General features: G+C 42.4%; 1 protein-coding gene across 2 annotated transcripts in view; it reads left to right on the top strand.

Annotated features, from left to right (window-relative positions):
- The window catches only part of tnn (tenascin N), a 40,955-nt gene extending 15,504 nt beyond the window's left edge, over positions 1 to 25,451 (top strand). Inside the window, exons 6-19 of one of the 2 annotated variants that reach the window (XM_030404083.1) lie at positions 14 to 143; positions 2,839 to 3,021; positions 4,290 to 4,379; positions 11,683 to 11,946; positions 13,844 to 14,104; positions 14,634 to 14,897; positions 16,629 to 16,889; positions 18,726 to 18,856; positions 20,283 to 20,421; positions 20,514 to 20,665; positions 21,219 to 21,315; positions 21,422 to 21,586; positions 22,756 to 22,919; positions 24,480 to 25,451. In XM_030404083.1, the coding sequence (XP_030259943.1) occupies positions 14 to 143; positions 2,839 to 3,021; positions 4,290 to 4,379; positions 11,683 to 11,946; positions 13,844 to 14,104; positions 14,634 to 14,897; positions 16,629 to 16,889; positions 18,726 to 18,856; positions 20,283 to 20,421; positions 20,514 to 20,665; positions 21,219 to 21,315; positions 21,422 to 21,586; positions 22,756 to 22,919; positions 24,480 to 24,629 (2,451 nt within the window). In that variant the 3' untranslated portion in view covers positions 24,630 to 25,451. The remainder of the gene's footprint in view (positions 1 to 13; positions 144 to 2,838; positions 3,022 to 4,289; positions 4,380 to 11,682; positions 11,947 to 13,843; positions 14,105 to 14,633; positions 14,898 to 16,628; positions 16,890 to 18,725; positions 18,857 to 20,282; positions 20,422 to 20,513; positions 20,666 to 21,218; positions 21,316 to 21,421; positions 21,587 to 22,755; positions 22,920 to 24,479) is intronic. The other variant, XM_030404084.1, reaches the window with a different exon arrangement.
- The last annotated feature ends 290 nt before the right edge of the window (positions 25,452 to 25,741 follow it).

Raw genomic sequence — 25,741 nt, 5'->3', positions numbered from 1 at the left:
TTTTTCAAACCAGGTTAGGATTCCCAACACAGAGAACTCCTACCTCATCACCGGACTGTCCCCCGGGGTCACCTACATCGTCCAGGTGTACGCCGTCATCAAAGAAATCCAAAGTGACGCCGACAAGATCGAAGCCACCACAGGTGAGTGCAGACCGCTGAAACAACACTGTGTGCGTCTTCGGGCTACATGAACACGATGCAGATGGAAATCTATTACAGCACTCCTGAGGTGGAACAGGGCTGGGTGCAGCATGGTGCCTTCAGATGTGTTGTGGTTTTACGGAAAAAGCCAGATGTGACCTATTAAGGACTCTTGTGGCAGGAAGTCCAGGTATGGCTCGCAGGTTTGGGGGATTAAGTTTGATTTTCTGGGGATTAAATGGTCAAATTTGAGGTCAATTGTGAGTAAAAGTGTGATGAGGCATGAAAACAACACGTCAAGCTCTTAAATGTTTAGGTTTTAGGAAAGATGCAACAGGGATGGTGGAGTTTGAGGTGACAGGTCCCCACTACTTTCCAAATATTCAAGATTTTGATATGACTTCCTGATTTGGATGGCCTCATGTTTAAGGTGTTTATATTCAGGCACAAATGAACAGTCTGTTCCACGTACACTAAATTACTTCCAGGTACTTCTGTAAAATACGTTTTTTCCTGTATTTAAATCTGCCATGATTGTCTCTTTTTACGCCAACGCTACCCAAAGAGGCAATGAACAGGCTGAGGTCTGTCATTACTGAGTGTTTCATTAAGCACCGGTTTGTTACACATTAAATTTAAGGATAACGACAAGGAAACGGCTCCGCGGATGTGTTTAATGCAAATCGGACCCGCTCACAGATGTGGTAGAGACGGATGTGAAAGAGAAGCAGATTATAAGACAGGATCGTGGGCGTGTGTGAGACAGACAGATCGAGTTAGAGTCCACTGTGTGGTGAGTCTGGTTAGTCCATGGAAAACCTCACAGAGCATGGCATTCCCATATGGGCATGAGAAAACACGCCATCATCTGGCTAATGGTTGTGTGAGGAGTACACAGCATGAGGCGGACTGGTTACATAGTTTTCCGACTTCAAACGATGATCTACTTCAAAGAGCTCGAGTGAATGTTTTTCTTCTTTGTCCCTGAGAAAAAAAAATATGGTAGCTTGATTATAAAAGAAAAAAAAAATGTTTACCCTTTTCCTTTGGTCACATTTGTTTTGTCTGATGGCTTTGTTCTGTGTTCTCTCACCATATGCTGCGAATCCTGTCAATCCCTCCTGGCTATGCTGTACATTTCTTTACATCCAGTCACAAATAAGTTGCTGATGAAGTGACATATGTGTAAAAAAAAAAAGAAAAAAGAAAAAAAAGACTTTAGACCAGGGGTCACCAACATGGTGCCCACGAGCACCAGGTAGCCCCCAAGGACCCCATGAGTAGCCCTCAGGCCTGTTCTAAAAATGAAAATTGAATATTGATATTATCTGTTTCCCACCTTGTTAAGTCATTGCTGATAATTATTGTGAGAAATCATTAATGTGATCAGTGTCTTCACATAGATGAGTATCATTAATCATTAATAATCATATATAACTAAAGGCAAACCGAGCAAATTTGTTATTTCAGAAGAGTGTATCAAACTGGTAGCCCTTCGTATGACTCAGTACCCATGAAGTAGCTCTCAGTTTCAAAAAGGTTGGTTTAGACTGCTTTAGACCATCTGATCTGTGGTAATTACCCCTATGATACCTCTGACCAGTGGTGGAAAAAGTCCAATTTTGAGATACTTTTGTAGTAATTTTGTTTTCTGCTACTTCGTACTTCTGCTCTCCTGCATTTTGGCTGCAAATAATCTACTTTCCACTCCACTGCATTTATTTGATTGAGTTTTAAAGGTGCAATATGTAAAACATTTTAATTCAGTTTTTCAAAAGTTAACAAAAATACTCAAGAAAAAAACAGTGTTGACGTTGTGACGTTAGACGTTCTGTGCTGCAGAGATACCTACCCAAGGTAACATGCTAACAGGACCCTGGCTAAATGAGCTAACTAGCTAATGGCAGCAGTTAGAAGATACTCTGACGACATGCTGCCCCCTATTTGTGTGGAATATAAATTAGATGTGTGGCCAATTCGTACATATTTGCCCTTTTGATTATTAGATTATTATTAGATTTTTAGATTTTGAATACAAAATATAAATCGACTCATCATCATGATGTTTTATTATACATTTAAAGTGGTGTTTCAACATCAATACTCACATTACAGTTTTTTCTATCATTTGCAACATAACATGATCACAGAGTGTACTGGTGTGTGTTTTCACAATTAAGGCAATACTTTGTGACTTCTCCTGAACAACACGCAACTGGCCACAATTAACAGTAATTTAATAATGGTAAAATTAAGTCAGTGAAATGACTCACTAACGTAATATAGCGTTACCTGTGTCCTGTTTGCTTTCATTACCTTTCATTAGACACTACAAGACCAGGTTAGGTTGGTATCAATCAAACCTTATTGTTTATGAATTTAACTTTTCATTAATGAAAGAAAAAGTTTGTTATTTCTAATTTTTAAAAGTTATATGAGGACATTGATTAAGTGATCTGACAAGGAGTCTCTTTTGAGACATTTTGATGATTTTTTTCTTCAGTGCCAGAAGGGAAATTCCTGTATGGCCCTCTGCCCAGGAAGGTCACATTTCAGGGTGGAAGGGATTCATCGTCTAGCTCAAGGACATGAGAGCAGAGCGGGGCAGATGCTTGTGATTAAAGGGGCTTTAGTTTAAGGGTCATGTCTGTACGCCCAGTTCCACCTTGTCATCCAACACTTGTATCCCTCCCAGATGTCTCAGCTATTGATGATATCCGAGTTCTTGGCCAGACAGAAGTCTCCATCCAGGTGGACTGGAAGAACCCACCAGCTCAGGTGGATTACTTCAGGCTCACACACACTGACCCGGCTGGAGAGGAGGAGGAGCAGAACGTACAGATGAGCCAGGAGGCGCGCACTAAACACACGATAGTGGGTAAGTGTTGTAACAGACAGAACACAAGTTTGTACTGAAGACATAAATACATGTACACCCCTGAGTAAACTTCTTGATTGTTGTGCCAGAGCTCAGCTTGAAATGAAAGCCACGTTCTATCTTTGCCCCATAATTATGAAATTACATCTCAATTTAAAAACCTGTAGTAAACTCAGTTCATCAAATTAAAAATCATTAAACATTCAATAAATACATAACTAAAGTAAATACAACCCTGGCCTGTATTAGATGATCAGTACTTTAAAGGTATACTATGCAGAATTCTCCTGTAATAACACACAATAAACAATGTATAGCCTCTTAATAATTTCTCCCGAATATCACTTTTGATCCCCTATAAGTGTGTGACAGTCTACAGAGACCCTCTGCTTGTATTTCCTTATTTTTTTCCTATTTTGCTGTTGCTGGGACGTTTCTCGGCTGCAACCTTTGGGCAGTGTGTGTGTGTGTGTGTGTGTGTGTGTGTGTGTGTGTGTGTGTGTAGCTCCCAGCCAATAACAGCACTCAGGTTAGTTCAGGATTTTATTAAAGGGTAGTGACCAGGTGCCAGACTGTAGGCAGAGTGCGACCAAGAAGAACTTATGAACATGGCAGACAGCACGGGAAAAATGCAAATAAAGCCTGATACAGAGATGTAGTCAGGTGAGACATTATTATCCTGACATGTAATTATTGTCTATGCCTGCTCACAGGCTACACTGAAGACGCCTAATACATGGCTGCATAGCTGTTTGTTTATATACAGTACATATATTGTAAGAATACCATATGACTCATTTTCCCACAGTTAGTCATGGCCAGGGAGGATTGGAACAACAAAGGTTGTCTCTACAAACAGAACCCAACAATTCCTGCATAGTGTACCTTTACGTAATACACAAGTGAATGAATTAAGGGAATGTATTGCAAATGCATAAAAAAGTGGTATATTGTATTAAATATTTCTGTCACACATCATTCATTGCAAACTGTTGATTTCCATTCAAATACGGATGATGGAAGATATTTTTTAGAGCAGTGTCTACATGAGCAGAACTCACCGTGGACTCAAGTTATGATCACGGTAACCAAAGAGTGAATTTCCCTCTCAGAATGTTACATTTTTAGCCTGACGAGATGAAATTACCCTGTATTTTACAAGAAAAGTCATTAAAGAAAATAACGGTGATGCTGAGCACTACAGTGGTCCAAAACTGCGGCTCATTTTTTCCATTTGTCCGTTTTTAAAAAGCTGTGTCTTTCTGCAGGTCTGTATCCAGGAACAGAGTACCTGATCTCAGTGCAGGCCATCAAAGGAACCACTGAGGGAAAATCCTCTTCTGTCACCGGTGTCACAGGTCAGCGTCAACACATCACTATCCATTTATTCTAATGTGTTACCGGTGCTTGAGCAAATCCTGTACATTATCGGTGAGCACAAAATGGGCCCAATTTTCCCCTCCAACGGACTATTGTTGTACGGAAATGGCAGAGACTTGTGTTTGCGCAGCCACCGACTGTGTCTAAAATTTGGGGGGGGGGGGGGGGCACTTAAAATGATAGATAGGCCACTTGTGGAAGTGAAACGCATTAAAGAAACAGCAAGGAAATCCATATTCCACTCAGTTTTGAATTGGGTGCAGCATCAAAGACTGCTCTTAGCTCTTGTCAATACACCTATAATTCACCAGCGGTCAGAACCTAATAGGAAAAACACATCGCCTGTCATGAACAATACTGACATGCCTCTTGATACAACCTGGTATTACCTTCCACATTCAGCCAATGGCAATAGTTTAATGAATACAGCCAGGAAGCAACACAATTATAGGTTAATGACGCAGGGCTGGAATTCACAGGCTAATAATCTGGACAGGACCTAATGGCTGTGGTGAGGCCTGGTCACTGAGGGGAAATATGATGTGAGCAGTGTAACGACTACAAGATGCTCCCTGATGGCTGAGGTGAGAAGGTCCATGATTTACAGAGTCCATCTGGTAATGTCGGATTTTAGCGGCGTGGCACTGATCATGTTCTGGACTCGGCTTTAGGACGTGAGGAGGAATTCATTTTACAGCTTCGTTTTAACAGCTGGTCCTGACATTCACTTACTTTGGGGTTATTATTTAAGTGACTGACAAATGGTCCGCGATGGCACGGCAGGTCTTCAGTTACTCCCGTCGTTCTGCTCATTTGTGCTACTTTTCTGCTACTTTCTTTTCCCTCCCCGCTTTCCTCCTTCACCTTTGCTCTCATCCACCCCTCGGAGCTCACTCGGCTCAAAAGCGGTCTCACAGGTTGATGGCTCTTCGGTTTTTTTAAACCCTCGAGGCAGCCAATTTAATGGATTTCAGTCATCAGTCTTAGCTAGGTACTTTCGAGACTCACCTCTCTTCTTTTGCAGCCAGTCAGGTACTCAAAGGCCCCTGTCACTGCTAATCTTTTTTTTTCTGTGTGAGTGTGCCACCTGCTTGTGTAGTAAGCGTGTGTGTGTGTGTGCGAATGTGTGTGTGTGTGTGCAAATGTGCTAATCTACGCCAGACAGACAGTGGCTCGTCTCCACTCCAGTAGCTACAATCCTTCATTTCAGGTGTTTCACGAAAAAGGCTCAGAGGCGATTGAGGAGGATAGTTCTCGGCTCTGCCTGCCAGCAAGAATGTGCCGGGTTTCATGACGACTGGCACGGAGCAACGTGGTGCACAGTCACCTATTATCTCACCCAACACGCTGTTTGCATCGGGGGGTGGGGGCTGGCGAGGTTATGTACAGTGAGAGATTAGAGAAACATAAAGAGAAAATGTAGAAAGAACGTAATAGACCGTGAGTGCTGTGCTCACCGTTAGAAATGAGGTAAAAAAAAAAAAAAAGAAAAAAAAAAGAAACGGGAACAACGGGAGAACACCGGGGCAATAAAGATGAGAAGTTAAGATATTTAAAGACGTATCATGAGCGAGAATAAAGCAGGGTATTAAAATAATGGGTCACAAAGAGGCGTTTCTGGTGACATGTCGCAGCATGTAATGGATAACTAGGGAGCAGCCGTTATGGTATGAAGCTAAGCTTTTGTCTGTAGAGGCTGTAGCTGCCTCCTTCCATTAGAGAAGCTGTTATATATCCTCCTCATCTTCACCATCTGCCTTCCCTTTGTCTGTCTCGCTCTTCTCTTCAGGTTCATCGCATATAGTTGCGGTTCCTCGCTCTCTTTCAGCGTTTCTTAACTAAATACATGGGTCAAAATGACAGCGCAGTGAATGGCGCCGAACACTGTTGTTGCTACGGCCTTGTGATTAGCTTTGCGTTTCCACCTCCTAGCATTTCCAATTGGTATTATTGTCGGCAGCGCTTTTGTGAAGAAAACTTGATAGTTTTTGTTTTCTCCTGTTACAAATAACAACAACACAGGACAAAACCGGAGCTAATGCTGTCATTGAGTCGATAATAGAAATGTGAAAGCAGACAGAATTGGTGTCAGGCTGCCAGTCTAGCTAGATTTCTTGGCCAGTGGCCGACAAATCTAAATGCCTCTGGTTTCATTATTCGGCATCCAATACATTGTGCAACCATTTAATTGATAATTAGACGATGAAGTAGAAAACTTTATATCACGATTCAGAAAGCGAGAGCAAGGCCACTCTACAAACATACGCAGTCTCCTCCAAAACCACGACTCCCTCCTAACCTGACACACATTTGCGTGTCACAAAACTCGACCTTGCTGCTGCAGCAGTACAAAAACTGTGAGAAAATGCATTTCCCCCCGAAGCTGTGCTCCCATCTCGTCTCCAAAGCTTCGGTTTTGTCGGACCGTTTGATCGCGTCTCGCGCTGAACAGCTGCCTCCCGTCGACTGACTGCATTCATGGTGCGTTCATGAGCTGCTCGTAAACATGTCACTTTTCATTCACATCCAACTTTTTTCAACACTGAATGTGTAGACTTGTATAAAGACAAGAGTTTCTTTTTTCTTTTTTGCATTCATTTGAGCTATTTAGTTCATAGGTAGGTAGTTTATGTAGTTTTTGTTGAATTAATGTGAAGATAAAGTTAATTGCTGTCAGAGGTGACAAATGGTCCCCATGTTTTTCTTTCATCTTCAGCATGCCCCCAGTGGGGATTACGAAGAAACACTGCCCCCCTAGTGAAGACTGGAGTGAACTATATGCTGTATTTAGTGTTTGAATGACACTGTATTATATATTTACGGCTGGAATTATACATATGCCTCCAGTGTGGCTATAAATCATCCTCTCTCTGCTTGTGGTGTGTTGGAATTATGCTGCTCTTGCATCCACAGAATCACACACACACACACACGCACGAACACACATATACATACAGTATTTGTGTGTGTGCGTGTGTTATTCTGTGGGTGGCTGTATGGCGTCCTTTAACGGCCAATCCGTTCCACAGTGAAATCATTCAGTGACAGCTAACATTTCGGAAAACACCAGAACTAAAGGAATCTCCATTCGGAGCAGACTTTTCACAGTCACTAACCTGCCAAAAGATTATCAAGCGTATAAACACAACATACCACGGCTGCTGATTCAGATTCAATAAAGTCACCACCAAGGCCCGTATAACCAAAAGCAGATGGACTGGGCTTTGCTGCAGGAGTCGAATGTTTAGTCTTTACGCTATCTGGAAACACTATAGCACCTCGTGTGGCTCGGTGGGAGTACCCTGTCTGCTCAGACTTGTCCATCAGTGTCTCCGTTTCAGTTGATGCCAGAAAAATGACAAGTAAAAATGTGTGAAGGGACTTTTTCATAGTGATAATGATACAAACACTAACTCTTCCTTGTCTGTTTTAATGGGGTTGGAAGAGACGGCCGGTTCATGTTGTAAAATGCGTGTGTTCTAATTGTTACGGCACTCAGATGATAACTTGTCACATTGTATCCTCAAAGATTTAGATGTTTTGATCAGTTAAGTTTAACAATAAGTGTGTTATGCTGTACAGAGGACAGGCTTTTCTTTGTTTGTGTGTGTGTGTGTGTTGCTCCTGCTCATGTACGTGTTGTGTTTTTTAGGCCTAAGCGATAGTCATGACCATGTTTTCCAGTTGTCTTTCTCATTATTGTGAATGCAGTGTCTCACCTTGAGGGAATTTCCTCAAATTTGGAAGAAATGTCCATCAAATCTAATCAATGAACACTGTGATATTTCATTCATATGATAACACTGTTAAAGATGTTAACACAGTATTAAATGATGAAGCGAAAAGGTTAAAGGGCAACTTCACTGTGAAATCATAATATTCTGAAGAGAAGTTCAACACCACAGGTCAGGAGCAGCAGCAGGACTGGTACATGGAGGCATACAACTGCTTCAGACCTCAATAGAAGCCTAAAATATATTACATTCGGTACAAAAAAATGGAGACAAGAGGCAGAAGTGGCTTCCCTTTTTTGACTGGTGGTAATTACTGAGAGACTGTGGTGGTATGAATGCATAAGTATATGCTTGATTTTGACAACAGAAAAAAAAAATCTAAAAATCTTGATCTAATGGTGTTTTTTTTAATCAAAACTAATATTTCTATGCCTGTATAATGGAGGAATAATGAAAGAATGGTTTATGATAGCACAAGGGGCCTTTAATGTCAGCCATTCGTTACTTCTACTTCTAGATGTGGCAAATTAGACAGGTCGCTCCTGTCATGAAGAATGATGAGCTGCTTACAATGCAAACAGATTTTCGGACAAACACAGCCAGGGGACTCCGCAACAAAAACATACGTCACACCTGACATACTGTAGTCTCTACTGACATGTATTTTCCCTCTGCCCTATCCACAGACTGACTGTATGGCTTCCGCTGCAGTCAGGCTTGTGAAGCTGTGAGGCTGTAAATGATGAAAGACGCCTGTTACCGTGCGCCTTGTGGTCAAAAGCCTCTGCTGAACATGCCACCCATAATGGATAAGCTGTTTTCCAAATGGCTGAAGCCGCGGCTCGTGTTCTGTAGCCCGGTATAGGCGCTGTCGCTATGCAGCCAGTGAGGTAGAACGTCTGGAGAAACTCGATCCATCACACGCCGAACCTTCAGAGCAAATGCAAGACGCCTTCAGAAAGTAGCAGTGCTCGGAAAAAAAAAAAAAAAAAAAAGATCTAATAACATCTAAAATATAACATCTAAAATATATCAGACAGCCAAGACAGCAGCCATACTCTCTATAGGGGCAAAAAAATAAATGTAGCGGATAACAAAATAACACCGGAGAGGAAGGAGAAAACCTTTGTTTTGAAGGAGGACAAGGTTCAGGTGAATACAATGCTTTATTCAGATGGTTGCAAAACAAATAACAATTTAAATTGATTTGTAGTGAGGGAGACAAAACAACGGCGGCCTCCTCTTCAAGCTGTCAAATGCTTTCATTGTTCCTCATTGGCCGTTTGACTGTTCGAGATCAATTCCACACACATTCATTTTATTTACTTTTATTGAATTACGAGGACATCTGTGGCCGACATGACTTTGAGTGTGTATCCAAAACAAAATGTTTGCAATATTTGAGGGAGAAAAATAAAAGCACATTTAATCCTCTTCAGACTGACAGTGCAGCGGGCAACTTGTTTATGTGTGACAGCCACTTCCCAGTTACTGCCCAGTTACAAGATGCAAATACAATGTCCCTGCTGGCCCATGCTGCCTGTTTGTCCACCTGGTCATACTCACGTAGCTCCGGTGTGAAATGATTAGTTGTAATAGTAAAAGTACACAATCTGTGTGAACAGTCGGCATGCCGCAAAGTATGAAGTGTGTTTTCAGCAGATAAAACATAAACATAACATGAATAACATGCTGGTTTATTTGGTGCACAAATGTACAGAAGTCAAGAATGACCACAGGTGCAAATATTTTTAAAAGCTGCGGCAGCATCGGTTGTTTTCGCTGTTTTCTGTGTGTGTGTGTGTGTGTGTGTGTGTGTAGGTGTGTGTGTGTGTGTGTGTGTTTGTGTGTGCCATCATGGAGACACGTTTTGTAGATGGTCTAACACGGAGGTGAATTGGGTATTTCGAAGGTTTTTATGGGCCTGTCTGTCCATCTGTGGTCCGATTTTGTCAGCGTGATAGCATCAGAATCGTGCCAGGTGCAGTCAGGAAACGTTAAAGATGTGTAACTGAGATCAAAATAAAGGCTTTGCTCAAAGATGGACGTGGTCCGACGCATGAGTGCAGAATACTAATGTAAGAAATTAGTTTTGACTACTAAGCAGTGATTGATAGTTAACTTGTTGACAGGCGTTGGAACTGGTGTGACCTCAAAATCATTAATCAAACAATCGTGATCATGATCTCGAGATATCAGCACCAAAAAGAAATTGCACATGTGGCCTCGGTACAACTGCTGACGATTTCTTTTATTGTATGCAGACCAAACAGTTTGATTGAAACCTAAAGGCTGAGTCATCGCAAATGTGTACGTACTTGTAAAATTGTGCATATGAATGTGTTTTTCTACATGAGTGGACAGACATTTTCTGGGCTCCCTAAGTAGCGATCACATAAGGTACTCAGACTTCTGAATGAGCCCTCACTTTTACGCCTAGGAGGAAACACTCAATCCCACTAAAATGGAGCCATTATAAATTCCTCCTGTGGTTTAGCTCATGACAGCCTGTCAAGCGGTGCAGCCACAAGGACGGCACAGTGACAACAGGAGAGGAGAGGAGAGACAAAGAGGGGGTATGGAGTTAGACAGTTGCATAGCTCCTCTGTTCTCCTGGACGCATCATCAATCAGTTTTCATGATGCAGACTGCGCACTGACACAAGACTGACCTCGACTGAGCCGCTGCCACGGAGGAATAATCCTAAATGATGATCGCTTTTACATTTCCCCTCACTTCCTTTGTGTCTCTCTTACTATGCCTCTGTGCCTCCTCTATGCTCCGTCTTCCTCCCTTTTTCTCTGTTGCTCTCTCTCTCTCTCCTCACCTCCATCGAGATCCCCTCTATAGAGACTAACACCCGTCCACACACGTGCACCACCAACTGCTCCGCCTGCGTCTTCCATATGTCTGCTGTGATTCCTTAAGCCTGCCGACTTTCCAAACAGAGGCTCCGTGTTCTGCTGTTTCTGCTCTCCCCACTGCAGCGTGTCCTGTTGAACCCAGAGAACAAGACCTTTGGTCGGGTTACGTGCTGGTGATGTTCTTTTAGAGGTTCCCAGATATCCCCTGGAGATCCATCTTGTTATCTTTATTATCCATACAAAGCAAAATATGGATAGCAAGCTTTGAATACACTTCCTATCAGCTGATTGAAAATGAAAAAGAAACAATTAGTGACATTTCTTCAAAGTGCTCAATAGTCTGCAGACACAGCAAGTCGTTCCTGTCACATGCTGCTCAGTCTAAACTTATACCCACTTGTTGCACTATAGTAACCCAGTTCAAACCTGCCGGTTGAGACAGAAACAACAGCATCAGTCCTTTTCATCAACTGCCCCAGAACAACATATGATTAAGTTCAAGTGACAAAGCATCCATAATTATTATGACAGGTGCAAAGGTAATGTTATAAAAGAGCAAAGAAGGGATGGGTCAACAACATGCTAGACTTTAACAATAAAGACCGCTGTTCAGTGTTTTTAAATTTTTGCAATCATGACAGATCTGTTTTTAATTCCTATATTTTTTCCCTCTTCTTCTTCAGACATTGATGGTCCTACCAACCTGGTCACCACTGAAGTAACAGAGGACACTGCAACAGTTTCATGGGATCGGGTCCAGGCAGAAATAGATGGCTACATGTTGAGCTACACCTCCTCTGAGGGATCAAGTGGCGAGATCCCCGTTGGACGTGACAGCACCTCGTACAGGCTGGTTGGCTTGAGGCCTGGAGTTCTCTACACGGTCTACATCTGGGCCTACAAGGGAGACCGAGTCAGCAGAAAGAGTTCAACAGAGGCTGAAACAGGTAAACTTCCAAGTGGACCCCGGTTCATTACAGGAGGAATTTACGTGATTTTAATCTTTTGTGTGCGTCTACAACAATTAAAGAGCCTCACAGATTACTTTTATATAAATCGACAAATGCTGTTGTTTGATATTCCACAAAGGTTAGACATGACCGAGATACTCCGATCACTTTCACTTGAACACACTCGTAGATTTTTGATGTAAGAACAAAAGGTTTTCTCCGCTTTACACGTCTTAATGACTGAGGCTCTGCACCATGACCTGTGATTCTCAGATATCTCAAGTGTTCCCAGGTAGTGTGTTTCTTCTCCGCTCTTCTTCACTGCCTGCGAGAGGCAAAGATGTTTTAAGTGCCTTTTTTCTCTTAAGCTCCTTTGTGCAAGATGCTCTTACCTCGAACAGCCCTTACGTACGACGCACCAATCATTTTTGATTCATCTTTTGATCTTCTGCAGGCTGGTGCTCGGCACAGTTTCCTCGTCCTTTATGTTGTGTGAAGTAAAAAGCATCACATTAGACATTTTGCACTTAGCAAGCTAACCCCTCTTTGCCTAACTGCCAAGAGGCACACTTGAACTCTCACTGAAAAAAGGGCTGTTTAACATAATTAGGCTGGACACCTCATTTAAAGACGGTTTAGTGTCGCCTCGGGCTGAATGTTTGAAAGAAGTTTGAGAACAGCAAATTGTGCTTAGTCATTACAGCCAGCAATTTTGTTTTGCTTAATCTTTGTTGTGTTGAAGTTTAGCAGCTGTTGCTGTCGGCCTGCAGGAAAACGCTTTTGAGTAATGACTGGCGAATATCCAAATTTCTATTAAAATACACAGTTGAACACATGGACCGAAAGGCTTTTAGAGTCTCACACACAGTAAAGGACAAGATAGTTCTCACAGTTGTGCTGTTGCAACTGTGAAATACCTACAAGATAAATGTTTAATGTTATTAGAAATATGGCTTAAATACTGTTATTAAGCATTCATCATTAATCATTTATTGAATTTAATTTTCACTGCAGAACATGTGTAATTGTGTCATTGTTTACTTTGAGTTGATGTGTTTGCTGAATATACCTGCTGTCTTCTTTTTTTCTTACATTTATACACATTTTTAACTTTTGTTTTCATTCAGGCTCAGTTTTCAGATTTATTCCTGGTGCCTTTTGATGAGGGAAGCAGACATGTTAGCTCCAATAAACACACTCATACATCAAGCAGCGGGGGTGCGCATGGATGAAAATGTCTGAAGTGGCTTGAAACTCACTTTTTCTAGCTGATGATGGGAGCAATTGTGATCCCAGTTATCTATGACACGGGCGAATGGGGGAAGAGTGACGGTTATTTTTATTAATGTTATTTTGCTCTGTTGAAGGACTGTTTTCATCGTCGTTGTTAAAATCAAAGGCTGGTGCTTTTTCAGCGAGGACGTTTTTACTTGTTTTTGGAGATTACAAAGATTCAGAGTGAGGGATGAACAACATACATGTTGGATTCATTCATCACACAGCTTCGGTGGCTCAGACCTTCTGTCACCATTTATTGTTTGCAACAGTAGTTTGCATGATCTTCAATTAACATAGCTCATTGTACTCATAGTAGTCCTGCTTACATAACAATGTGACGTCAAACTTGGATTCAAAACTTTAATGGAATAACATGTCACGTTCTTTTGGGCAACTGTTAAATTGTTCATTTCTCAATTCTAATGAGTTTAAAAGGACTGGAAAACATCAAACTCCTTCAAATACCTTCAATCCAAGTTTGACGTTTCCTTCCTCTTGCACAGTTACTGAAGGTGACAGTGTAAGAGGTCACTAGCTGTGTGTAGTTGTTGTAACGTCTGCACCTGATGTAGTGATGTGCTCTAGTAGACTGTACTAACTAAAACTCCCCACGCAGAGCTGGACGCTCCTATTAACTTCTTGGTCCGAGATGAAACAGAGTCCAGCTTCAAGGTGTCCTGGGATCACCCCCAGGCCGAAATTGATGGCTACATCATAACCTACAGCTCTGAGGGCGCAAGTGGGGAAATCCCACTCGGGTCTGACATTTCTTCACACATGCTGACCGGCCTGAGGCCCGGGGTCCTCTATACTGTCTACATCTGGGCCGTCAAGGGGAGCAAAGCCAGCAGGAAGAGCTCAACACAAGCTGAGACAGGTCTCAAATCTACAACTCTCTGCTCAAATCCAAAGCTCTTAACAGTCTGACCAGCTAATGCCTAACCTGGGTTAACTGCTCATCAGTTTAAAAAGCTTTTTATTTTTCTTAATGTTAACCTGACTGAATGAAAAGGTAACCAAGATGGTAAAATATGGTTAAATGTAACTTTAAACTATTGTTTGATCAGTCTATTACAAAAAGTACAATTCTTCGGTTCTGTATATATATAACTGGAATGCTGCTAACTAAAAAAGGTCATGAGACCAGTGGGGCTTTTCCACCGGCACGTTTGGCCATGCCAAGACGAGTCATCAGTTAAAGACACACCTTTAAGCCGGTCGCCCTGTTGTAATGGAACTGCACTGGGCTGTGGTATCCCACCAAACCAAGCACATGCTTTTGGAAAAGCCCCACAGGTCTTGGGATTCATTGATGGACTATGTAGGTTGATCTACAGCTCAACTGTAGTTTGTTTGTAGTTTGCACAAGAAGTGTACTAATATCATCTACTAACATCTCCTTCTAGAGCTGGATGCTCCTGCTAACCTCTTAGCCCGAGATGAAACAGAGTCCAGCTTCACAGTGTCGTGGGAACCAGCCCAGGCCGAAATAGACGGTTACATCCTTACCTACAGCTCCTCTGAGGGCTCGAGTGGAGAGATCCCAGTGGCGCCTGGCAGCACCTCTTACATGCTGACTAGTTTGAAGCCCGGGGTTCCCTACACTGTCTACATCTGGGCCATCAAAGGAAGCAAAGCCAGCAAGAAGATCTCGACACAGGCTGAGACAGGTCTCAAATCTACCATTTTCTGTTAAACCCAATTACCTGCCCAAAAAAGGCCGTGCCCTGATTTAAATAGTCGCCTCACATATTCTTCTGTGGGGACATGTTTTTGTTCAACATCTTCAGGTACCCTGTAATCAGTTATTTCGACGAGACGGCTCCCTTCTACACCCTGAAGAGAAATGTGTTTCTCACATGGTAGACTAATCAGAATCAGCTTTGTTGTTTAAAGGAGATTTTCCAACGCATTCATCCACCAGTTCATCCATCTACTTGCCAACTTCATATGCGGGTCACGGCGAGCAAAGCAGCCCAGACATCCTTTTCCACAATAACTTTGCTCCAGCTCTTCCTGAGCAGTCCCACGCCAGCTACCCTGCAGCCTTTCCTCAGTCAGTCATGTATGAAGCACAAGGAGGCACTCAGGCTTGTTATGTCCCAGTGACTCAAAGTACCTCTACTGGCCTGTTCCTCTGAGATGAACCTTCACTCTGTCTCGCAGACTGAGGACAGCTAACATGTTGGGAACCTTGTATCCAACAATGTGATCATTTCAGTCACATGGACTTTATTACCCAACATTTGCGACTAGAGATGAAGGATAGATTGAAGACTGAGACTCTTCACACGCATGTCTGCCTCGCTACACCAAAATCCCCACTCGTTTTGTGGTACTCCTTCAGTCTAACTTGGTAAAGAGTTCCAGTTTATCTGGTTCGCTGTTAGCTGACATCTGGCCTTGGTATGCTCTGCTCGGCTCAGATCTAGCAAACAGGAGTGGACTGTTCAGGCACCGTTATTCCATGCGCTGTGTGGGCCTCAAACATTTAGCTACGTGGTGAATGTTTGCCAGGTATCAATTGTTTAACTCTCAACTCCAAGCTGAAATTTCTTGCAGCCATGAATAGGTTCTGCACAGAACGGTTCAAAATCTCTATCATGGGCCAGATGAGGGTGTCTGGTATACATTTGCTATCTGAGTCTGACCAATCTTAGTTTTTCTCCCTGCATTATACATGCACCAGGCTGCCTCCACTTGGGAAAAGAGACAATTTCTGAAAAGGCTGGATACTTAAGCATTAGATCAGGCTCTTTGCCTTCCAGACCAATGCACATTCAAGTAATCACTTGCCGCTGGTCCATTTCACATCCTCAAAATGTAATATTTGCATCTACGATGGTCACTCGGCAACCAGCGTGGCTCCAGGAGGAGGCTGTCGTGTCCTTATTCCATGTGAAGAACTTATTTCCTGCTATAATCATGACTCCATAAGCAGAACTTGGCACTCCGACTCATCTCTTGGCTGTTAATCAGTGTGTTGTGAGCCAAGGTGCTCACGAGTCAGAAAGTCAAGTCAAGAATCAGCAGACCTACGTGTAAGATCAGAAGGACAGCGATACCTCCGGGATCCTCTTCTGTCTCTTGCAATCTGGTCTTTGTGTCCGTTATATCACCTGTATTTGGGAAGTGAGGTGGATGAAGCTACTGGGAGGATTTAAAAATGCATCACATCTCATATGTGTGCTTTATTTTTTTATGATGTGACGTATGAACATTTTTTCTTCTTGTTATTACCATCATGTTACTAATATTTTTAGTGAATGCATGCCAGTAGAGTTTGTTTGGTCACCTTTGGGTGAGAAATGAAACAATACATCTTGTAGTTTGCATCAGTAGTTCTTGAAGTTTGCACCAGTAGTATATTAACCTGCACTTCCACTAACATCTTCCTCTAGAACTCGATGATCCTGCTAACCTCTTAGCCCGAGATGAAACAGAGACCAGCTTCAGCGTTTCGTGGGATCCGGTCCAGGCTGACATTGACGGCTACTACCTAACCTACAGCTCCACTGAGGGCTCGATTGAACTCCCAGTCGGGTCTGACAGCACCTCTTACATGTTGAGTGGCCTGAGGCCCGGGGTCCTCTACACTGTCTACCTCTGGGCCGTCAAAGGGACAAAAGCCACCAAGAAGATTTCAACAAGCGCTGAGACAGGTTAATACGCCAAGAAGAGGCAGGGTCTTTTTTTGTGATAGTAAAGCTCTTCTCTCTCTTGAAACGACACTTTATCGCTTGACATCTAAAAAACCATCAGACGTTATCTCAGACTAGCTTTCTTCAGCTGGGGTCTTAATCTGGTGTTTTTATAAAACATGTGTCGGTGCTTAAAAACAGAACAAAATCTAGATATCAGGATTTTTAAAATGTACAACATTTTTTATAGCAACACTAAAGGTAATACCTTTACTGGAGACATACTAAATAAGAGGAACAACACAGTCAGGCAGACAGATTCTAGATGCAGATGCAGGAAAGTCGCTTCATAATGTTGATTTATGCAGAACAACAGCACTGAACTGGGTTGTGAATACACTGGTGTTCACATGGTTCAAGGGCTAAGTATGAGAACTCAGGGAACACATCAGGGAGGTTTTTATATTTAAAATCTGTGGCGCATGCATCGAGTTGCAGACCTTAATACATCAGTATAACATTTAAAACTGCTGATACTTCCAGAAACAATAATTCACATTCTGTAGATGCCTGCACACCAAGTGAACTTCATTTATTCATTTACTAATAATAATGACGCAATCCATCAATCCTTGCACCATATGATTTTGTGTGTAGAGTGTGTAAATGTGTTTACTCAGACTTCTAAAACTACCAGGAAGCACCCGAACTCCTCCTCCAACAGGAAATGTCTCCCACGGGCCGGGCCAGGTCAGCGGGTCTGTGTTGTAACTTAGCGTGGGGTAAAAATAGCAGCGGCAGCACATGGTGAACAGGTTACAACAGGCGTGTCTTTGTCTGAGCCAGATGATGTGTAAAATCACCGGGGACCTCTAAGTGAAAGCTGGATCTTTTTCAATTAGGCAGCAAATAGCCGAGTTTTGGATTATAAACTTGTCTCGTCGTAACTCATTAGAAACCATCAGCGGCTCCAGGCCGACGTGGCGCTGGGTTCAGATAGGGGAGTTCATTGTGTCAACAGATATCATCTGGGATACATAAAAGCACGTGTTGTTACATTTGTGACTTTATTGAACCAAGTAACACGCACCATCAATATGTCAGTTTCAGCCATCTCAAACCAGCATCACAGACTAATGATCCCAGTGGTAACACTAAATGTGTCACCGTTCCCACAGTTTTCCCCCATTACAATTTAATTACCAGAAAAAGTGGTTGTATTTTGTTCAGTTAAAGTAAATCTGACAGAAGGCTGTGTTTTCACAAGAAGACGATTGAGGGTAAAGGCTTGATTGGGCTGATTTTGAACGTCATGGTGACATATGTTTCCTCTAATTTCTTAAGCCACGGGAGGTTACGGCTCTGACTGTTACGGCAGGGTGTCTTCGTGTCAGGCAAATTATGTCAGCGCCTGTTTTCAGGTCAGACCTCCAAAGCGTTTAAATCAGGCGGAGGATGAGTGCCAGTTTATCTGCAGAGGCGAACTGTAGCTCTGCAGCAGGTGGTAGTCGTCTCTGGGGCTCAGTGTTAGAAGCATTAATGTTGCAATTATTACTGAGGTGAAAAGAGGAATAATACTGCATCATAGTGTTTGTGTTTGTGTTTGAGAAACACTTAATTCACATGTGAGTATGTGAAAACTTAGGCACAAGTGATTGCAAGTAAATCAAAATGATGATTTAACAAAAACATCAAAACATCTGTTATGTTATGGAAACCCTATTCTTCCAATTAATTTGAGTTTTATTAAACAAACTGAAAGGAGCACCAAAATCGACCTGCATTTATGAGAAGTATGAATGGACTCACAGCAGACACGTTCCTGTGCTGTAATCCACTCTGATTTACGCTCCACAGACATCGACACCCCTACGGACCTGAAGGCGACAGATGTGACGCTCGACTCCGCCGTTTTGACCTGGATCCCTCCTCTCGCTGACATTGAGGGGTACATCCTCACCTACAGAGATGAGGATGGCAACACGGAGGTACTTTTCTTCTTAAAGTAACGTATTTCCTCACCCAAACAGAGAAACAGCACACCAGAAGGTATTTAAATGTGAAGATCATCAGTAATACTTTGAAGGTAAACTACAAAGTTGCGGTCTGTGGTGGAATATTATCAAACACATTTTTCACTTTTCCAGCGAAAACAGTGACCAGATTTTTAATGCTAGTGATAAACTCACAGATTAAGGCCAAAGATATACCTGCTTTCAACAATGCCTTTGCGTACACTTGATGGCTGCCTCGCGTATCCTGCGTCCATTGGCGCACCCGTTTGCACGTCCTCAGAAATTAAATGCCACTTATCAATAAGATGCAATACACACATGAACAGAGGAGGCAGTGTAGGGACAGTATGGGAATGTGAAGGGGGCAAGGGTCAGTACGCAACAGGGACAACTATGGTAAAGTGTTGTCTTCTAGTGACAGGCATAGTATACCAGCAAGTGCTAACATGTGTTTGTTCCTGAGCTCATGAAAAGCAATTCTGTTACATAGCTATGCTGTCTAATATAATCTGATAAACTGTTGATCAAACTGTCCAACAGAGTAAAAAGTAGTTGAAATTAAACAACTATAAACACACACATAAACCACAACAGTTAGATGGTATTGAAACATTAGTGCAGCATTAGAGTCCAAAAACATCCAATATAAATAATCATAAAACACTAACAGGGAATGTTTTAGTGCACAATAAGCGCTTTTTGTTTTCAGGAAATAGAGAAACTCACATTCTTTCATGCAGGACTTTAACCTGCACTGGAGTATTTTCACAGTGTGGTATAACTTCATACTGAGAATGCACACAAAGTGTGCTCCTAAATGCACCTAAAACACTAAAAGTGTTCAGAAAACCCAGATTCTTCACAGGCATATGTCCCACAAGGCTGTGTAATAATGGCACAACTGAGATATTAAAGACTGTCTCACAAATTGTAAATACAATTTGAGTGTGTAGGAGGATGCAAGACTCTGCACTGGATAAAAGCAGAGCTGCAGTTACTTTGAGCATCCTGTGGCCAGGCAGGAATATTGAGCTACACAAAGATGGATTCTGAGTCCTGATTTAATCCGTACAAAGTTGAAAATACTACTTGGAAAGCTGTTTCTTCCTTGTTTGAAGTAGGCTGAGCCTACAGTCAGAGTGTGTGTTCAATCAAGGCTCTGTGGAACGCTGACCTCTTGTGGTCAAACATGAAATGATTCCATTAGAAGTGATTCTTAGCACATGGAGGAGGCGATTTTTCATACCCTTTTTCAGGTTTTATAAGAATTGAGGAGCCCGTTTAACGGCGCTGAAGTTCAATCATCACACATTATGTGCACATCTGCTCGACGTATAAATTAGTTTTTGATAAAGTGTTTGTTTAAGAATAACTGCAGTTGTTTTTATATTGTTGTCAGACGGTTGAAAAGAGTCTCGGAGCCAGCGAGAGCAGCTTCTCTGTATCCAGTCTGGAGATGGGGAAGAGATACATCGTCACCATCATCGCCTACAGGGGGAACAAGAGGAGCAAGGTGGCACAGACCGTCTTCAAAACAGGTCTGTGCACCACTGTCTACTGAGCCACTTCTGCACAGCCACAGATGGCATGCATGACACAACATGACACTTTGTTATATTGTCCTCCCTAGTTGGTCTCCTGTACCCCTTCCCCATGGACTGTTTCCAGATCACGAGGAACGGCAATGGAAAGAGCGGCATCTACACCATCTACATTAACAACGACCGCTCCAAACCAATTGAGGTGTTCTGCGACATGGAGACCGACGGAGGCGGCTGGCTGGTACGAATCACTGATAACCTGACACGGAACAAAACTTGAAAAAAGCATTATGAAGCTGGTTTTGTGATATCAATGATACTGTTGTTTTTTTAAAATTAGTATTTAGAATAAGTCCATTATGTGGACAGAACTCACACCACTAGAATGATACTATCACCTGTGACCAGTGAGCCTGTTTACCTGTGGGATGTTTCTGAGCAATTCTTCCACCGTCTTCTGTTGAAATGTGTTTGCTTGCATCAAAGTCAGAATGAACATATCTTTACAAAAATCGGTGAAGTTGATGAGTTAAAATCTCAATGTATTCTCACATTGGAACCGTTTTTACAAATGAGTGCATGTCGAAAAAGTTGTTAACATATTATCAAATGCTGTTTTATTTTTCGTTTTAATATCCCAAATTTTTTTTGAATTGGAATTGTGATTTCGAATGTATGTGGTGTGGTTTTCATACCTCAGTGTACTTGCACCAGCTTGGCAACCAAAAACCCAGTGCAAGTTGTCAGAAACGTTTGTGCAACAGCTGTCGGTGAAACTCTCTGGTTGTTTTCAGGTGCTCCAGCGTCGTACCATTGGCAAGCTGGACTTTTTTAAACGCTGGAGACAGTACATAGCAGGTTTTGGCGACATGACAGAGGAGTTCTGGCTCGGTGAGCTCTCTGATGTTTCTATCTGTGTTCTGCAGACGTTGAAGCGTGCGCGTATAAAGAGTTTCTGCTTGCATTCACTTTCTCTGTCTTCTTGCTCTTCCCTCAGGTCTGGATAAGATCTATGAGCTCACCAACACTCCTACCCAGTACGAGCTGAGGTTTGACCTGGGCCTGGGCTCAGAGAGAGTGTACGCTGTGTATGACGACTTTAAGATTGCACCGGTCAAGCAGAAGTTTAAACTCACCATCGGCAAATACAGCGGGACAGCAGGTGGGCCCTTTTGTTTCTCAAATCTTTTTCTGAACTACCAGAGGTACAAACACCCGACACTGGGAAGGCAACATGAGCAGCTGTCAGAGCTCACAATATCTGTCTGACACTTTGCTGGAATAGTTATACAGGGGAGGAGAGGGCAATGAGACAGACACGGGTGGGAATACAGGGGGTGTCAAGCACCCCACCCGTCATTCTGCAGGGTGCTGAGGAGTCAGATACACATCAACAGTAGGTGGGATGTTTGTTTCAGAAAACTTCCATTCAGCGAGTTATAGACAGCAGCTATATGGGGAAGGCTGTATGTGAGGAAGGCAGGGTTTTTGTGGGCTTTGAAGGCAGACAGATACAAGCGCACAGCAAGCAGGATTCTGTGTCTACACATACCACAGTGTGCTGAAACAACACATACTGTAGTGCTCTATATTTGGCATTTTATTACATTTCATCCATCAGGGAAACATGGAAGGAAATAAAGTGAGCGGAAAAAGTCTGTGAACATATTGTGGATGGAGAAAGATCGGACTGCGCACAGCCTGTTCTCCAGAAGTTTTTAGTTTTTAAATAATAAATCAAGTAGATTTTATTTGTATTGCTAGAAACACAAATCACAGTTGTCCTTCGACCCACGATTTGGATAAGGAAAAACTCTTTTGAAGGGGAAAAAAGGAAGAAACCTCAGGAGGAGCAACAGAGGAAGGGCAGATAGACATGCAATGAATATCATGTGTAAACAATCCATTAGTAAAAAAAATCACATGTGACCAACATACACACTGACACAACTAAAGAAAAGAAGGAGAATCAGGCAAACAAGGTAAGACATGTGAAAGAAGAGGAAAAAAACAGTTGGAGCCAAAACAAGAACGAAGAGAGAGAAAGAAAACAAAGATCAAACAAACACAAACACAGAAAAAATTATGGAAAAATGATTAATTCATAAGCGTTAAATAAATGAATAAATTAATGTTATAATTAAGCTTATTATGTAATTGAAGGGCACGCGTGTGATGGTAGGTGTGTGTGCGTGCAGGTGGGTGGGGGTGTTTCCTGTAAAAAAAAAAAGAATGGTTGGACTGACGGACAGATCAGTCTGTTCAATTTGTTCTGAGAAGCATCTTTTCTTTTTGTTTCTGTAAATATTAATTATTGTTGATGATCCCCAGGCGATGCCATGACCTACCACCAAGGCCGGCCCTGGACTACTATTGACTCAGATAACGACATCGCCCTCAGTAACTGCGCCCTGGCCCACCGCGGCGCCTGGTGGTACAAGAACTGTCACCTGGCCAACCTCAATGGAAACTGGGGAGACGAGAGGCACAGTATGGTGAGTGAGCAGGGACATTCTGCATTGGGTCATACATGCTACCCTGACATTAATGTGAATCTTTTTAATGGACAGGTCACTCTCGAAGGAAATATTTTAATCTTAATGAAGCTTCTTCGGGTTCAAATTAAGGATATACTGTGTAAATATATATAAATACCAAACTGTAAGTCGTGCAGCTCTATGGAAACGACAGCAATCCTTGCTAGGAGAACTTAATGCCATAAATCATAACAAAAGAAAATTGGAAGTTGAATTTCTTCATTGATATATTTTACAAAAATAATCCATACATAGAGCATTCTTCCAAGTGTTACCTATAATGGAAATAAACACAGTTATACATATTGAGAAATGTACATTTTTACAGACAAATGTCTTAAAAACAAGCAAACAGTTAAACAAGGTAAATCTCACAAAAATGAACAAATCTAACCAAACATAACACGTTTTCACGGTTCAACATCAAGGACAAAGCACTGAGGGCAGCTCTCTGGGTGCAGCGTGCCTTTAAACCAACAGGTGGCGCCGACAGCTCTGATGTGACGACAGATTTACATTAACCTCACTTAACAGTCTGCGGATCCCTGCGGCTGTCAAACAAATCACCCTCAGTCTAGCTCTAGTATTTAAATCTGCTAAATTAAGTCTGGCTACACTGCAGACTTTTTGTTCAAACACTGATTTTTTTCATACTTGACATAATCCAAAAAACGGTTTTATTATCAGTGTTTCTGAATCCCCTTCAGCTCCAAATGCTAGTGTTGTTCTTGATTAATTCAGCAGTTGTTGGAGGCTTCAACACTCTCAGGTTAAGTTACAAAGTGTTTTGGGGTTTTTTTTTGTTCTTTTTTAGAACAAATACATTTTCCCCTGTCACACAACACAATTTGACACCACGCAACAACATACAACTAACCACCCTGATCAAATCATTCATCACTGTGATTTGGGTTTCTTTCAGCGCACTCAAAAAAAATGGGTGCTGTGCGCGATGGCTGCTCTCTGGTCAGCAATCAAAGACAACTTCACTCCAGCCCGCTTCTGACTTGTTTTGTTTTGGATTGTTGAGGTGAAACAGAAATGGCCTGAATCCATCAGCGGTGATAAGAAAACACATTTCTCACAGCAGCTTTAAAAACCATGAGTGTGTTTTTCCTTACTAGGCTGAGAGGGTAACAACAACAGTTATTATGTCTAAGGGAGACTGATACTGAAGGAAATGCCGGGGGAGATCTCTGCTCTTGTCGAGATTTCATCCATAATACTGCGGCTGCAGATGTCTCCCGCAATGTGTGTTGGCTGAAAATGCAATAACAGTCAAAACAAGTTTGTACGCACATGAAATGAAGCCAGAGGCTGGTGTTATTAGTGTTGTCATTCGGGCCTGTCTGTCATGTAAGAAAAAAACAGCCTTCTGCGACTCCGTCTCTCACCCTTTCATTTTGTGCCTCCCTCATTTTCCCCCGCTCCCTTCTCTGTCATCAATCCCAACTTCTCCTTTCCAACCAACCCTTCTTTGCTCCGACTTCCATCTCTTTCTGGCTCACTCGTCGTCAGGGAGTGAACTGGAAACCGTGGAAGGGCCACCTGACGTCCCTCGACTTCACCGAGATGAAGATCCGACCCTTGGGAGCCTTGTCCAGCAGGAAGAGGCGATCGTTGATGGCCCGGGAGAAGAGCAGAACCGCAAGCCTCCAGAAGAAGTAGCGGGGCACCTCGCACTGAAACCACAGCAGCCCACTAACCCGCCAAACAAGCTCGATTTGGGTGTTTCTGTGCAACGTCTACGGGCCGTAATGTGTCTCAACTCCTCGACAATATGTTACACGTTTTGGGGCAAAAAAGGGGGGAAAAGCTCACACTCAATAATAAGTTATTATCTGTTTGTAAGAGTCATCAGACATCCGAAAGTGTTGTTTACGGGAAGGCGGCGAACACAGAGCTGCCTCAGAGTTGTTCCTAAGTGAAGTTAAACACTTTAATCAGTAAGAACGTGATTCTAATCTTACACCAACTCCTGTTTCACTGATTCTGGTAGTAACCTCAATTATGAGTCGGGAAAACCGAAGATTTCAGTTCAGTTGGGAGCCAAGAAATCCAATTTTTCTCCTATTACTGCATTCATTTTAACTTTTTCTATATAAAAACCTCAGGGCAGCAGCCGAGGTGATTTGTATTATATTTGTTTATTTCATGTCCTATGAACTTTTTTCATGTGTGTGTGTGTGTGTGTATAGTAGTATTGCCATGATCACATAAATGTATAAAAAAGGAAAGCTCCGTGGCTGGTGTGTTTTGTTTTGTGGATGATTAGTTAGCACCCCAGAGTTTATTGATTATGAAGCCGCCTGTGTGACATTAAGCTGCCACGCTGTCGCATCACATTAGCGCACGTCGGATGAGCCAGGGAATAATAACGAACGGCTGTCGCTGATTGACCGTATTGCTGCTGCTTTTTGCGTTCGTACGTTGGCGACAGCACATATCAATCAACGTGACGTGCTCGCATCAAACGGTAATGAGAGCGAGGTGTGTTTGCATCGTCCTCGGCAACTTAATGACCGGGCTTTGTTTGCAATCTCGAAAGCTGACAAAGGTTATTAATACTGCTTTGACTTTGACTTTATTACATTACTACACTTTTTTTTTTTCTCCCTCCCCACTTTTATTAGAAACTGTGTTGCTTTATGTGACAAGAGAACATCAATCAAGCTTTCTGCTAATCTGCCAGAATTGATTTGTCGCCGCCGCTCCTCATAAATTTTGCATTCGCTAAAAAATTTATTTTTTAAGCCTTCGCGGCGCGTAAGGTTTCATGT

Source organism: Sparus aurata, chromosome 21 (assembly GCF_900880675.1).
Source record: "Sparus aurata chromosome 21, fSpaAur1.1, whole genome shotgun sequence".
NCBI classification, from domain to species: domain Eukaryota; kingdom Metazoa; phylum Chordata; class Actinopteri; order Spariformes; family Sparidae; genus Sparus; species Sparus aurata.
Note: the sequence above shows the minus strand (reverse complement) of the source record. Positions and strands in the feature narration are given on the sequence as shown.